General features: G+C 30.2%; 1 protein-coding gene across 1 annotated transcript; it reads right to left on the reverse strand.

Moving 5' to 3' along the window:
- Nucleotides 1-6,160: 6,160 nt before the first annotated feature.
- On the reverse strand, nucleotides 6,161-7,801 carry LOC124946055 (ethylene-responsive transcription factor ERF069-like). Its single transcript, XM_047486612.1, has 2 exons — nucleotides 6,744-7,801; nucleotides 6,161-6,393 (listed from the first exon to the last, which is right to left on the reverse strand). Exon 1 carries the CDS (start codon nucleotides 7,479-7,481, stop codon nucleotides 6,789-6,791), a length of 693 nt encoding a protein of 230 aa, XP_047342568.1. The 5' UTR covers nucleotides 7,482-7,801; the 3' UTR covers nucleotides 6,161-6,393; nucleotides 6,744-6,788.
- Nucleotides 7,802-17,637: the final 9,836 nt, after the last annotated feature.

A 17,637-nucleotide genomic window follows, 5' to 3' on the forward strand; every position in this document is an offset into this window, starting at 1 on the left:
AATTAAAAAGATTTCGACTTTTATTATAAATTTGTAAATAAAAATATATAAACAAGAGTAAGTATATGAATGAGAGTCCAAATGATAAGATAAATAACCAAATAGTTCTCTTTCTTATTTTTTGGAATTTTAAATTTAAAGTTATAGTCCAAAATGAATATATGAAAATGTTAAAAATATAGCCAAACAGGCCGTAAAAAAAACATATTTAGTGTTTTTTTTTTTGATTTCTAAAGAATATTTAAGGGTATTAATGTTTTAATTACATCAAAATAATTAAATCAAACCCAAAACAAACAAGTCCTTAAGCCTGATGAGTCAGTTCATGGGCTTTGGATCGGACGTGGACCATGGGCTTGAGATTGGGCTTGCGAGCGGGTCAGGTCGCGGTTCAGGAAGCGGGCGTGGGTTATAGTCCCTGGCGTGGGCTTGATACAGGGTCACGGGTGGCGGGCCCCTTCTTCCTCCTCTCGCTGAGTTGTAGACGAAGGCAGCAAGCACAGCCATTCGAAGCCGAAACCTACGGTCCTCCAATCTTGACACCGTCCTAGGACCATCATTCAATCGGTAGGCGGAGCCTCACTGAAAGTCCGAGTCTCAACCGGAACATAAAACAAAAATGCAAAAGAAGTGCCAATTTTTGCTTTTCCTTTAACCTAAAATCTTCTCTGTCTTATGGCAACTTGTTACAACTAATCAAAATCAATTTAGAGAAGCTTACCAACAAGATACCATAACTAAGAAAAACTACAGCCCAACAAATGAATTCCACAACAAACTCTTAAATCATGTAATAAAACTACTTCCAATTTCAAATGATAGATAACTAATTTTTGCAAAAATTATGAAAATTCATAACAAGTATAATAAAATACAAATAAACTAGGACCAATAGTCCGAATACACACAGGGCCGGCCCTGGAATAAGCCCGGCAAGCCTTCGGGATAAGGTAGCCCACTTCTTAAGATAACCAATTTATTAAAATTAGTAAGTTTTAATTAAATATATTGTAATTTTGAACCTAAGATATTGTAATCTATTGGTTCTAAATAAAAATTTAAAACCTTTATTTGGTTATGTGTTCAAACCTCACAAAAAATTATTTTTTGGCTGGGGCAGCCCAAAACTCGAACGGTTTCCCAAAGTAACCTTGTTTGGCGTTCACTTTCCCAAACTAACATAGTTTGTTCATTCATTCCCAAACTAACTTAGTTTACTATTCAAACTCAATTTTTTTTATTTTTTTATTTATTTTTTTTACATTTAAAATTCATTATATATAAACTAAATTATTTATATTTTGATATATAATTTAAATTATTAATTTTATAAATTAAATTATTTATATTTTGATATATATTTTAAATTATTATTTTTATAAATTTAATTATTTATATTTTGATATATAATTTAAATTTGATTATTTTTATTTCAATATATATATATATATATATATATATATATTTACATTTTAATTATTATTTATATATATAATAAATATTCCCTTAAACATTCTAATAAATAATTGATAAATAATAATAAATTTAAAATATTTTAACTATAATAATATAATAATTATATATTCATAAAAAACGTTTTTAAATTTATCAATTATTTATTAAATATAATAACATTTTTAATTAATATTTTAACCTAGAAATATGGTAATCTTTTTATTATATTTAATAAATAATTGATAAATTTAAAAATGCGAATATTTAATTATTATATTGTTATGGTTAAAATATTTTAAATTTATTAGTATCCAACAATTATTTATTAGAATGATTTAATATTTATTAAACTATATAAATAATAATTGAAATGTAAATATATATATATATATATTAAAATACAAATAATTAAATTTATAAAAAATAATTATATTTAAATTATATATCAAAATATAAATAATCTAATTTATAAAAATAATAATTTAAAATATATATTAAAATATAAATAATTTAGTTTATATAAATAATAATTTAAAATATATATCAAAATATAAATTTTATATATAATGAATTTTAAATGTAAAAAGAATAAATAAATAAATAAATAAAACTGAGTTTGAATAGTAAACTAGGTTAGTTTGGGAATGAATGAACAAACTAGGTTAGTTTGGGAAAGTGAACGCCAAACAAGGTTACTTTGGGAAATCGTTCCCAAAACTCGGGATCGGCTCTGAATACACATCCCAAGATAACCCGTAAGGGTGAGAGCAAACGGGTAAAAACTGATCTGTTTGGTCCGATCTGTATTAAATTCAAACTAAATTAATCAAATCCGTAATTCAATTATTTTACTAATTAATACATATTGGATATTGATGGTATTAAATATGATTTGAACAATTCAAAATATATAAATATATATATATATATATAATATATATATAATATATATATAGATATTTATTTATTGTAAATGTCAAAACTTGAATTATTTAATAATAATTTTTTTTAATAATTAATTAATTAATTTTATTTGTATTTAATTAAAAAATTGAAAGAAAAGTTGACTAATTGTTGAAAAATAAGTCAAAAATATATTATATTAAGTTGAAATTAAAAAAAATTAAAAAAAAATTAAAAAATATATTTTATTTAGATATAATTTGGATAATTTGGATAATCCTAATCCAATTCGAATTTAATTAAATTCAAATTCAATCTGATCTTAATCCAATCCAAAATATTCAATTTGAATTAGTATTTCGGATTCAGATTAATCCACAAAATTCTCACCATAGCCCCAAGCGGTAAGAGTCGGCTTAAAAAACTAAAATGTCACGAATTTGATTTAATCTAATAATATTTTGAGTTTAAGCAGGAACCATGATGGTGAGGTGTCATGCTAGTTCTCTTTTAATTCAAAATAAAATTCGAAACACACATAAAAATTAGCAACACCCCTGGTTAAAACTGCTAAAAACAATAAAAAAAAAACACAATTAATCAGATCAGAAATCGCAAATTATCGTGTGAATAAAAGTTATAAATCAATCAAACAAAATATATATAAATGTTCCCATCTTTTACATTAGAATAAACAACTGATAAATATTTAAAAGAACTCCTTCTGTCGTGCATTTTAATTTCTTTGCACTAATAGCTATACAGAAAAGAAGTACTAATTATAATGATATTTTATAAGTAATTAAGGGAGTGCAAAATTATTTTACATATGAATCAACTCATTTAATAAAAACATAACTATTTTAATAGAAATCAATCTCAAAACAAACTATATATTTTGTAAATAATTAAGATAGTGCAAAATCATTTTACATATGAATCAATCTCATTTAATAAGCACATGACTATCTTAATACAAATCAATCTTAAAACAAATTATATATTTATAAATAATTAAGCGAGTGCAAAATCATTTTACATGAATCAATCTCATTTAATAAACACATCTAATACAAATCAATCTCAAAACAAACTATCATAATAAATTTAAACACAACCCACTCTTCCATTCCTAAGTCTTCTAGAAGCTTTAACCAAATATTTTTTTATTAAGGCGTGCTTAACCAAAAAATTAAATTTATAATTCCTTATTTTTGAAATTATATTTTATGTTTATTAAATATAAATAATAAACTTTTATTATTCTTAACAAATAACATAATTTAATTGGTTAAATATTTTATTAATATATATAGATTTATAAATAAAATCTTATTAATATTTTTAACTGAATAGGATCGACCTGAGGACGATATGCCCCTAAATAAATATATATACATTTAATTAATTTGAGGTAAATTTTGATAGACCCATGACTTGGTTAGAGGTGAGCAAATGGGTAAAACTAATATGTTTTGTCCGATCCGTATTAAATCCAAACTAAGTTTATCCAATTCGTAATCCAAACCATTTTACTAATTAATACGGATAGGATACGGATTGAAAATAGTTTGGATAATCCAAACTAAAAAATATTTATATATATCCGCTTGAAATTAGTCAACAATTTTTTTTTTAATTTTTTTTTTTTAATTCGAATTTTTTTATTATTATTAATTTTGAATCTGAAAAAAATAATAAAAATAAATATTATTGTCAAGTGATGAGTAAAATATATATTATATTAAGATAAAATTTAATTTAAAAAAAATTAATTGAAAAATATATTTCTATTTAGATAGTTTGGATAATCTTAATCCAATCCGATTTAATTCAATCCGATCTCGGTCCAATCCGAAATATCCAATCCGAATTAGTATTTAGGATTCGGATTGAATTGGATTTCGGATTAAACCACCCAATGCTCACCCCTATTTCTGGGTACATTCATCCTAATACCCACACCTGACTTGTTGGATTCATTCTAAGTTCGGGTAATAAAACGACATAACGTCATTTCATTAAAAACAAATGTTAAAAGAAAAAACAAGCACATAAATTTGTGTAAGGCAAAAACAAATATTTTGCGAATTTCAAACAAATATACAATGCAACGATCACCTTTCTCGCCTTGTAATCCTTTGTATGAGTGACTTCATCAAAAATAAATGTTCCAGTTTTCACATAGCACCCAATTATTTAGCTCACTTATGGGAATTCTCCTCCTCCAAGTATGCATGAATGATTGGCAAAGATTATGTTATTCCATACTTTCTCTACACCACTGCTAGCTCTAGTAAATGTTCTTGCATTCCGCTCCGATAAACAATAATAGCACAGCAACACTTTATTATACTATAGAAGAATTAATTACCTTTTGCTTTTAACAACGCAAATTCCATGATATTATGTCATTTACATGGCCTTGGCGAATTTCCTCCATAATAAGGCTGCAAAAGAACCGCAATCACATAACAAACATTTTATTTCTGGGATTTCCATGTATCTCTTAATTCGATCCCTCGTAGCCAGCCTTCTCTTAAACAAAAGTCACATTACAACCTGATGTCGGGTATAATTTTTGAAGACCAAACTAAATGGAACCAGTTTACATAATGGCCTGTTGGTATTATGGGTAGAGCACTTCATCTTTTATATGTGATGGTGGCAAAACAAGGGACAAGACAATGTTTCACAAATTCAATAGTTGCAAAATGAAAAGGTTTTGAAAGATGTCAATTTTAATGTATCGACTCTTACTAATAAATGGAGAAAGATCCTAAATACATTTTAAAATTGGCTCTTTCCCACGTAGTGGATCATAGATAGTGAAAAGTCATCAGAATAATATTTGATCATGTGATAGGATAGATTTTTCATGTGTTGTTTACTGTTTGTTTCAAGTTGTGTTCAAGGCTAGATGAGTTTTTTTATATCCTTCTTGACTGGACTTGCTTGAATTCATGTTTGAATGTGTTAAAGAGATAATATACATCTCTTTGTTGTTGACATTAAGCAACGTTAATAAACAGGTTTCGTTATCACATAAAGAAAAACATTACGACGACATTGTTCGGTAGAGAAGGGCATCTCGAGGAACGAAAGGCCAGATCTACAGGAGGAAGAAGGTTAACTAGACATATACTAAATTTTTATAATGGTTTAACATAAACTCACCCCCATTCACACAAAAGCAAGTTGGTTATTTGAAGTAATTTAGGATCAATCACTTTTGAATTTCATTCAAACATCAAACTTTCATCCAACTAATCTTCTTTATACATACGTTTCCCTTCTATCCTTAAATCATGGAAATGAGTGTTTCAGTTTAAGACTCCTCTCCATAAGTTAGTTGTGCACATGGGGAATGTGACCTTCAAATATGACCATCCTTTCTCAATACGCAACTTATAGAATAATCATCTTATGATTGTCAACTTTATACTTTAAATGGCAAATTAAGCATATATTCAGAGAATAAAAAATAGCATTTTCTAGATTAATCTAATGGCTAAGAACTGAATTTTGTAAGAAGGGTCTAAACCAGCATCAAATATATTTCATTTGAAAACACAGTCTGTCACATTTATGATCCAAATGTAGATCCACGGAATCTATGTAGCACTTTGTTTTCATGATAACAGTTTGTAATGACAATATTTAACAAAGGAAATCTGTAATCTGCTGAAATTCAATGAATAAAATATGATGAGATACCATTTTCATAATAGTTTCATTTGAAAACATTATTGTTTCAGATCCAGATTCAGAAACAAAAGTATCTTCAAATAGAGACAATAGGTTGAAATGAGAATAGAAAATGCCTTGAATATAATATATATATATGGATAAGATGTCAATAAATTAAGAGAGAAAACTGGAAGGTGCTGGATTGGATTGGATGAATAGAACATGATAAGATACCTTACACCACACCCAAATGGAAACTTACAACAGCAAAAGATAATTCACCTGATGATTGCTTCTTCTTGGTGGTGGGTCTTCATCATCCACTTTTCAAACTCAAAAGATAATCTTCAAAACAACATACTAAGAAATCAGCAAGCAATTGTATTTACTATTCATCATCGAGATACAATAATGTCAAGACCCATCATTAATCAAACTAAATCAGATCAATCAATTGCATCAAAAGAGAACAAAGGTCAATTCTTCTTCAACAGTAAAAATACAAGAAGAAGACTAAAATATGATAAACAAACTGTCCAGGAGAATAAAACATGGAACTAGTTTTTTTTTGTTTTTGTTTTCCTAAATCAAATTGAAAAGGGTTTTCCTAAGATCATTAACCCAATTGAATGGAAGGAACATGAAACAATCCTTCTCTATCCAAACATTAGCACAATAAGATCCTACAGAAATACCTAGCTAGGATGATATATTCACAAATGACAGCCGGTAAAGTAGAGTTAAGCTCGGTTAGCTTCTAAATTTTCTTCAATGGTCGCCATACTTAGATCATCAATGTTATTGATATCCAACAGATCTTCAAACTGACCAAACAAGGAAGCCACTAACCCAAGATTCCACAACGGATTCTCCTCCCCATTGATCTGTTGACGACCCTCCTTCTCAATTTTCACAGTCTTCAAACCATTCAAACCACCGCAGCCGTTCTCTTCCTCTTCTCCACTATCAGGTGGAGAAACACATGACCCATTTTCAAGAACCGACAAAGGAGAATCAACCTTCGGAACAACAGCCAACTTCTGTTCCAATTCAGCCTTCCGCCTATCAGCAAACTCCAGGGCCTTTGCATCATAGACACTCTGTGCCTCCTCGGCAGTATCGAAAGTACCCAACCAGAGCCTCACTTTCTTAAACGGATCACGAATCTCAGCAGCCCATTTCCCCCAAGGACGCTGCCTAACACCCTTAATTTTCTTCCCCTGATTCCGATCCACCGTCTTCATCTTCTCCTTACTAACCTTAATGTCATCCGATTCACCGGAGGCGAATCCATTAGATTCATCATCGATAATGATACGATGAACAATCCTCTTAGGCAATTTAGCCCTTCGATTGCCTCTAGCATACTCCTCCTCATCGGAAGAAGAATCTGTAGCATATGGATCGGTACAAATAACTCGAATTTTCCTCATACTTATTAACCCAAATAATCAGCAACTAATAAACAACAGCAACAACAACAAAAGAAGAAGTAGAAACAAGAACAAGGTGGAAATCACGATCTAGGGTTAGCTTTAGATCACTAATATAATTGTACATACATATATATATACATATGTAGATATCTATACATACATCAGATATAGAAATGGATAGAAAATAATGAAAAAATACATGATAATTGGATAGAGATAGGAGCTGGAATTGTGAACAATAACAGCCGAATGGAAATGGAGGAGAGGAAGACGAAGAAATTGGGAAGAAGAAAGGAGATATTATATACTGCCTGCCACAGAGAGAGAGAGAGGGATTGTTCTTCGGGTATATGCCAGAAAGGCACACGTGCCGACAACTAAGATCAAGCTGGACCTATTGTCACTAGCCCAACATTCATTTTGGGCTCATCTTTTGTTAATATAATCAAATTTCAGTCCATTTTAATGTTGGAAAGAGACCAACTTCCTCATTTTTTGTAAAAAAAATGAAACCAAAATATTGGGTTGAACTTGGAATATCAAAGGACACAATTATTGAGAGAAAGATTAAAAAAAAAACTTGAGGGAGAATCATAAATAGAACTAATGACCTAAGAATAATCAACTCAATCTACTAAGAAACAATTAGAGCACAAAGAATTTTTGTTAGTATACGTTTCTCTCATAGAGAAAGGGTAAAACGGTCGTATTTAGAAAGAAAGAAAAAATGACCGTTTTACCCTTTCTTGTGAGGGGACAGAGATCATTCCTGTAATTAGAGAGTCATTCCCGAATTTTGGGTTGTCTCGTCCTTTAAGTAAAAAAAATGAATCACTGTGTTAAAGTTTTTTCATGTTTAAAAAAGTGAATAAATTTAATTAAATATTTTATATTTTTAATTAAATGGGCTCACTCAAGTGTGAGTTGTCATAGCCCATGGGTTTCCTGAGTTTACCCCTAAAGTGATCACAATTGTAAATACACCCACATTCTAAAACTTTTGGTATGAGTAATCAAATATAATGTCTCTATATATGAAAACTTATTCATATTAAACTAATACATAATATTTTTTAAATGATCATAAAAACTCTAATAGTAATGATCTATATTTACTAGATAAAAAGTTATAAGAACCATTTTTTACTTACATGTCTGGCTCAACCCTGACTGGGGACGTTTGACATGGCTAAGGATTTTCGATATAGAAGGAGAGTCATGGTTGTGTCAAAGGTGGGGATGGAGTCAAGATAGAGAAGAAGGGCCATGAACAGATCAATGGTGAGGAGAAAAACCCTAATGGCTAATGCAATATTGGTTTAGTGGTTTAGAATTAGATGATCATGAACCGGTACATATGAAGATCTTTTAGACAACAACAACATTGATGATCTAAGTAGGGTGAAATTGAAGAGTAGCTAGGTATCTCTCATGATGTTTGGAAGGCCATGGATAGATCTAGAAGGATTGTTTTAGCGATGAATCGGATGATGAGAAGTTGTCTGCTCCTATTGATGTGGTTTCGCAACCTGAGAATTGCGCTGAAGATAGATAATGAGAGTCATGACGAACAAATGAATGAAAGTCTAGTAAATTAAGCTTTTGTAATTTTTTTACAATATAATTACTAAATTATTGACAAACAGATTATATACAACCTATTTATGGATTAAATTATTTGTTTATAACAATTCAAGATGTGTTCAGTGTATAAAGAGAATAACATATATATAATAATAAATATAAAATAATATTGTTGAATTATTAAACGTACCTTTGAAATCACATGTTGAATGTTGATGCATCTCTTGGTGTATATATAACTGGAATAAGAATAATAATAAAAAATTAATCATCTAATTGAGAAAATGTAAATGTATTCAGGGTTAGAAAGCTAGATTTATCTCAAATAGTTTAGAAGATTTTATATTCAAAATTCCCTACAATCATTGCTAAGCATTTGAGGATTTTTTCTAACTAATAATATATAGTGATTTTAATTTAATGGGTGAATTGTGCAAATATTCTTTGAATTTTTTAGAAAATAATGAATCATTTAGAAATAAAAATCCTGATTTGACTTGATTTTAAAAGATCTTATTTTTTAGTGATTTTCATATTAGATTATAAAGAAATATCACAAAATAAACATTCTTATTACAAAAATATAGATACTAAGTAATCAATAACTTAATAGACAAAGATTACATATTCTATCGAGATGCTGAGAGAAGAAGTCCAGGATCTAGATCTAAATGGACTTTTCTTTTTCTTTTCATTTTCGACTTCTTTCTTCCAATTTTGCTAATAAACATACATTTTTCGAAAACCTAGAGAAGAGTCAATTAAGTAATCAATAACTTGATGAAGAAATGAAATGTGATCGTGAATTATAATATGAAAAGATTGTATGTGATCGTGAATCATAATATTATGCAAAAATTGTATTCTCCTCGAAATATCAATATGAGATCTAAAATAAAATAACATAAGTTTAGAATAATCAATGATATATCAATAATCAATAACTAGGACAGAGATTGCAAAATTTACTAGAAAAGTTGACAAAAGAAATCAATCTAGATGCAGATCTATCTCTTTTACCGATTTAGACTTCTATTATCTACTTTTTCCAATCTACGTACATCTCTAGGAAATCGATACAAGTCCGTCACTACACTGACACAAACTTTGTGGAAGATATGAGTAATCAATAACTTAATGGACAAATAATACTTACCATAGGTATTGTTGGATGAATTTCGACATCTAATCGAGGAAACAATATATGTCTTAGCAATTGCAGTCGAGAGAGACCTCGTTAGAGAGATTATTGTTGTCGAGCGGTTAGGGTTAATGAAAGACGAGATTAAGTATGCTTTGAGTTTTATCGATAAAATCTTTAAGGCTTGTTTGTTTTTAATTTATAATTGGTCTTTTTTACAAACATTGTATTGTTTTTGGCACAAATAGAATCTCACATCGGAAGATGGTGTGAGTGAAAAAAATTTCTTAGTATATAAAAAAACTATATTCACAATTAAAATAAATCCCACATCGGAAGATGATGAGAGTTGGAGAAGTTTTTTAGTGTATAAAAAAAACTCCCCCCTCTTTCGTTTATTGCACCAAATACTTGTATCTCTTTTTCCTTATTAATTGATAGTCTTAGTGCTCGGAGACGTAGACAATATTTTGGCCGAACTCCGTTATCAAATTTTGTTAGTGTGTTTTTTCGATTGTTTTCTTCTTTTGTTTTTCTGTTAGTATCAGAGCCAAAGGTTCGTCCTTGGAATGATGGAGTCTTCAAAAGGGGCATCAACTCATTCGTCATCCTGGACGAGGACATTGATGTCGAATTTGAAGTTTGCGGTGGAAATCTTTGATGGAACTGGGCATTTCAGCATGTGGCAAGGTGAGATTGTAGATTGTATTTTTCAGCAGGGTCTAGATGTTGCTATTGAGGTCAAAAAACCAGATGATATAGAAGAAAAAGAATGGAGTATCATAAATCGGTTGACGTGCGAAACAATTCGACCATGCCTGTCTAGAGAGAAGAAGTATGCCGTGAAGAACGAAACTTCTGCACATAAACTGTGGCAAGCATTGGAGGACAAATTTCTAAAGAAGAGTGGTCAAAATAAGTTCCTTATGAAGAACCAGTTGTTCTGGTTTGATTACCAATCAGGTACTACTATAAATGAACATATTACTAAGTTTAATTAATTAGTAGCAGATCTGTTAAACTTTGATGTTAAGTTTGAGAATGAAGATCTGACTTTGATGTTGCTATCGTCCTTTCTTGAGAATTTGAACACTTAGAAACGACATTACTTCATGGGAAGGGAAATGTTTATTTTGATGCTGTAAGTTCTGCTTTATATAGTCATGAATTGAGAAAGCATGATAAAAGGAAAAGCAAAATAGGTACAGCAGATGAAGCATTGATAGTTAGGGTCGTCAGCAAAACAAATAAAAAGGGAAAGAAGGAAGATCTGAAAGTAGAGTTTCCAAAGATGATTGTGTTTTCTATCGTGAGAAAGAACATTGGAAGATTAACTACCCAAAGTTGAAGAAGAAAGAGAAAGATTCTGAATATACAAATATTGTAGAAAACAAAGGTGATGTAGGTTTGAAATACTCTTTATCGATGTCACACACAACATCACATCCTGACGCGTGTATATTGGACTCAGCCTGCACTTATCATATGACATCAATTCGAAAGTGGTTTTTTGATTTTAAGGAGCTAGATGATGGAGTTGTTTACATGGGAGATGCTAGTGCATGTAAAATAAAAGGAATAAGTTCATTCAAGCTGAGAAATGATGATGGATCCACCAGAATTATTAGAGATGTTCAGTACATATCGAATATGAAAAAGAATGTCATTTCTTTAGGGGCCCTGGAGTTAAAAGGTCTAAATGTGAAATTGGAAAATGAAATTCTTCAGGTAATCTTTGGAGCGCTAGTGAGGTTGAAAGCTACTAGGAAAAGTAATAATTTGTATTAATATCAAGGTAGTACAGTTAATGGGACAACAACTGTATCCACTTCTAGGAGTAGTAACGAAATAGAGGCAACAAAGCTATGGCATATGCGATTGGGCATGCTAGTGAGAAATCTATGCAAACTCTTGTCAAACAAGGATTGTTGAAAGGTACAATAGTTTGTAAATTAAATTTTTGTGAACATTGTATTCTGGGAAAACAAAGGCGAGTAAAATTTGGCACTACTATCCATAACACTAAGGTATTTTGGATTATGTGCACTCAGATGTCTGGAGACCTGCTAAGACCCCATCTCTTGGAGGTAGACATTATTTTGTTAATTTTGTTGATGATTTTTTCAGAAGAATATAAGTGTTTACTATGAAGAATAAAGGTGAAGTGTTTGAGATTTTTCTTAAATGGAAAACTCAAGTTAAAGACGAGACAGGAAGAAAGATCAAAGTTCTCCGGACTGATTACAATGGAGAATACAAGAATGATCAATTCCAGAAATTATGCCGATAGTGTGGCATAGTTAGGGATGGGAAAAATTACCGATTTTAAAAGTATATCAAAAATACTGTACCGCAATATATCGAAAATATCGATATTTAAGGTATACTGAAAAAATGTAAGGTATAATACTATACCAAAATTATTGGTACGGTAAAGGTATGAGATTTTTAAAATTTTGGTATATCGAGATATACTAAAATACCGAAATAGTATTTATAAGTTAAAATATATATAAATATAATTTTTGAATAATATCAAAATATAATTATACTGAAATATTATTCAATATGTGCAATCTCTACATTATCGATGAAATTGATTTTTTTTATGTTAATATGATTTTTAGGTATGAAAGGTATAATATTTATAACGTACCGAAATTAAGGTATACCGAAATCAATGTAAGGTAAATGTATGAATTTTTTGTATACCGAAATTAAGGTATATCGAAATCAAGGTATGCCGAAATTTAGGTAAAGTAAAGGTATGCATTTTTTGCATACCGAAATTTTAGGTAAGGTATAAGATATGGATAAAACATTAAGGTATACCGTACTGACCCACCCTTAGGCATAGTTCGACACTTCACAGTTAGAAAAACACCACAACAAAATGGAGTATCGGAACGTATGAACATGATATTGGTGGAGAAAGTTCGATGTCTAATGTTGGGTTAGACAGGAAATTTTGGGCAGAAGTTGTGTCATACGCTCAAGATTTGGTAAATCGCTTACCATAATCTACACTTGGTGGCAAGACTCCATTAGAGGTATGGTCTAGAAAACCTACAACTGATTATGATTTTTTTTCATATTTTTGGTTCTACTGCATATTATCATGTAGTTGAATCAAAGTTTGATCCAAGAGAAAATAAGACTTTTTTATGAGATTTACTACTAGAGTTAGAGAATATCGTCTTTGGTGTTTGGATGCAAAGAAAACCATTATCAATAGAGATGTTATTTTTGACGATTATTCAATGTTGAATAAAGTAACACCAGACAAGCTTGATTGTACTTCGCAACAGGTGGAGTTTGAGCAGATAAAGATAAGTCCAACTATAAGTGACTCTTCGACGATAGACAAAGAGTCAAATGAGGAAGAGGTTCTGACCCAAGAACATTCACAACAACGTGAATCAATTGCGATGAACAGACCAAGACGAATTATTCAAAAACCAAGTCGGTTTGTTGACATGGCGGCCTATGCACTTCTAGTCGTAGATGATGTTCCATCCACTTTTTCAGATGTTAGTCGAAGTACTGAAAATGGAAAAAAGGAGAGGTGTTATGGAAGAAGAGATGCAATCTTTTCAAAAGAATGAGACATGCAAGTTGACGCATTTACGAAAAGGGAAGAAGACTATTGGTTGTAAATGGATCTTTGCTAAGAAAGAAGGATTTCTCGAAAAATTTGATGTTTTCTACAAGTAAAAATTGGTAGTTAAAGACTATGCTCAGAAGGAATGAGTTGATTATAATGAGGTATTTTCTCCTGTTGTTAAACACTCTTCCATTAGAATTTTGTTGGCCTTGGTAGCGCAGATGAATTTGGAGTTAGCTCAACCAGATGTGAAGACCGCAATACAACACGGTCATTTGAACGAGGAAATCTACATTTATCAACCAGATGGATTCAAAGTTGCTGATAAAGAAATTGGGTTTGCAAGTTGAACATATCATTTTACAGGTTGAAGCAATCGTCGAGACAATGGTACAAGCGACTTGACAAGTTTATGATGGAGCACAAATACACAAGAAGCATATTTAGTTCATGTGTGTATTTGCGCAAGCTACAAGATTAGTCTTATATCTATCTACTATTGTACGTTGATGATATGTTGATAGTATCAAAGAGCCAATATGAAATTGAAAAATTGAAGGCTCAATTGGGTAAAGAGTTCGAGATGAAAGACATGGGTAAAACCAAATCTAAATGTTTAGATTTGGTAAACACCTTTCGCGTTTGAGTCGGCGTTGAAAGGCGCCAATTGGAAGCAATTAAGAACTATTTTTTAATATTGAAGATTAATATTTGGATATTGTGTCAATGTGGAGATTTGTTATTTTTGGCACAATTAGAATCTCAAATCGAAAGATGATGGAAATGAAAAAAGTTTCTTAATATATAAAAGAAACTATATTCACAATTACATTAAATCCCACATCGGAAGATGATGGGAGTTGGGGAAGTTTCTTAGTGTATAAAAGAAACTCTCCCCCTCTTTGGTTTATTGCACCCAATAATTGTATCTCTTCTTCCTTATTAATTGGTAGCCTTAGTTCTCGGAGACGTAGACAACATTTTGGCCGAACTCTGTTATCAAATTATGTTAGTGTGTTCTTTCAGTTGTTTTCTTCTTTTATATTTCTGTCAGGTTTTTTTCCACCCATTGATTCATTTTATATTTAGTATACAACATTATTATTTGTATGACTAAAATTAATTGTTTCAAACTTTTAGTTTTGAGGTTTGGGATTATTTTTTGTGTTATGAAAATGATGCTATGATTTTGGTTTAAACATTGATTTTTTTAACACATAATTATAATATTTTAAATAAATAATTATAAAATAGTTATCTTTTCTAAATCAATATATATATACAGAACAAGAAAAACTTAGGTACAAATGAATGATTAATCTTTAGTCAACTTTGTGATCATATACAAGTCTAATAGTCAAATCAAGATAAATTATAACATTAGTTAAATTACTCTTTTTTTAAATAGTAAAACGTGTCAAGTGATTATATTTGACTTATTTACAACCTCTCTAACCACTTGAGGTTATATTGAATTAATTATAGTTGACTTATTTATGTTTGAAGTTTTTTTGGTTGCGTTGTGGGATTGATGTTAGTATTTTATTTTTAAAAGAACATGTTTTTGTTCATCTGGTTTAAATTTATAATTTTGTTTGGAATTAAAAATGTGACTATAAGAGTTTAAACACATATCCCGTAAAAACATTTAGCCAATTAACTAGGCGCACAATTTGTCGTTTGACGGGCTTGAACTCATGACCTCTCAAAGAGGTTGAAGATATTCATCTCTTTTAATCGTTAGGCTAGAAGGGAGGATAAAAAATTGTGGTCATAAGGGGAGTTAAGTACATAATCTGCAAACACACTTAACCATTTAACTAGACGCAGAAATTGTCGTATGACAGACTCGAACCTAAAACCTCTCAAGGAGACTGAAGATATCATCGAACAAACATTATTATATATAAATATATATAATTTGTCGTAGGTTTGAATCTTACTTGGGAGATTTTTTTGTTGAAGAAGTCCTGAAAAAACGGGGTATTCTCTTCCTTGACTACCGACTCCCGCTGAAGACGGCGAAAAAATAATGTGGTTCTGGCTGAGGTTTTATTCCCCTTATTATTAGAGGGGGTGAGCTAATAGTAACAAGTAATTCGGTAAGTAATGAATTCTATTACGAAGTACTTAAAAGTTAAAGGTGATAATATATTTCAAGACTACTTGATAGATAGGCCAAAGTTGAAAAAGTAGTCCTCAAAGTCCTATCACCGCTCTAAACTTCTGAATATATATACTTTTATCTGGAGTCAAATCAAGGTCAATTATATTTTAGTAATGAAAAATATTAGTTAAATATGATTTAAAATTTTAAACACATGATTTTAAAACACTATATGTATATATATAACTATTTTGAATTTAATTTTTAGATATATACTGAATTAAAAGCTACAATTTAATAATTCAAAGTATAAAGACTTTTTTAACTATATTTTATACATTTTCATATTTTTAATCTTATATAATTAATTTTAATCTTAACTATGGACAATAATAGAGCGGGCATAGTTTAACATGTCATTCTACTTTGCGAATTATTTTTATCATCATTTTCGTTTTACTACATACTAATTTATCATAGCCAAACCTAAATTCAAATTCAAACCCAAATTCAAAACCGAACTCAAACCCGTACCCAAATCCGAACCCGGAGAAGATAGCCTCAGGATCAATTGAGATAGGGTGTCCTTAGTTCTGAGTTCTGACCCATTGTCAAACAAAGGCTAATCGATTCAATTTCGACGCTAAGATTTGATGTGATCCTTCTTTTACACCCGACAGAGAAAATCGCGTCTTCTTTAGTCGTGTGTGCTCGATTGGGATTCCTTGATCATGAGACTAATTTTGATGAAATTCTAATGGTTACCCATATCTGTCTTTTGCTTCATCACTCTCATTCTCATTAGGATTGGGTTCAGGTTCAGGTTCAGATAATGGTATACTAATAGGGTTTAGGTCGACTTCTTTAACCAGTTGTATTTCATTAAGGATACTTATTACAGATTATTAGCAGGTTGAGCTGGAGAAGAAGATCTATTGGTAACAGTATGTTTTCTTTCTTGGCATTTATATATGATGTTCTAATTTCTTATAATATGATTGCTATTTCAGGTTTCTTCTCATCTCTTGATTTGTTATAGCACCTTCATTAAATAAGGGTGCTATCTCTATGCCTCTCTTCACCCTTTCTTTGTTAGCACTTTTGACCATGTCAATATTATATGTTTGCAGATTGGTGTATGTATAAGTTTATATAGACATTTCTATTAATAAGGCTGGAAACTTGTAAAAGGTTTGGATTGGTCAAATTTAGCATTTTAGAACAATCCTCAACTGCTGAGGAGTTTTGCTTTTCTTCTTATTTGTCATTTGTTTTGATTGATAAGTAACTGAAAGGCAGTTTTGAATGGATTTCTCTAAAAAAAATAAATGAACTTTTGATTTGATATTTAAGCTGAACAATCAAAATGTCAACCATTACTTAGGTTTGGTGATCAGATTATGTTTACCCACAAATGATGCGGTGTTCTTGTTTTCCATAGGTTATTGTTGATGTGATAAAACTGGTTCATAAGTAACTAATGACTAAAGATTAATAGTGATTTTAATTAATCATTTCAGACTCAATCTCCCTACATTGTTCTTTGTCCCTTATCTTGTTCTTTCTTAATCTAATTCTCAATGGGTGTAAACTGCCTTAGATACAAAGATTATTCAAATGCAAATCAGGTGTTAAGAAAGATCCGAGACAATTAAATGTGTTATTACTGGTTTTGAACATGTTTTTATGTTACACCAATATATAAATAAGAAAGAAA

Source organism: Impatiens glandulifera, chromosome 7 (genome assembly GCF_907164915.1).
Source record: "Impatiens glandulifera chromosome 7, dImpGla2.1, whole genome shotgun sequence".
NCBI lineage: Eukaryota > Viridiplantae > Streptophyta > Magnoliopsida > Ericales > Balsaminaceae > Impatiens > Impatiens glandulifera.

What these genes read in the sequence shown, in the direction of transcription:
- LOC124946055 (XM_047486612.1), bottom strand. Translation starts at nt 7,481, where the DNA reads ATGAGGAAAATTCGAGTTATTTGTACCGATCCATATGCTACAGATTCT.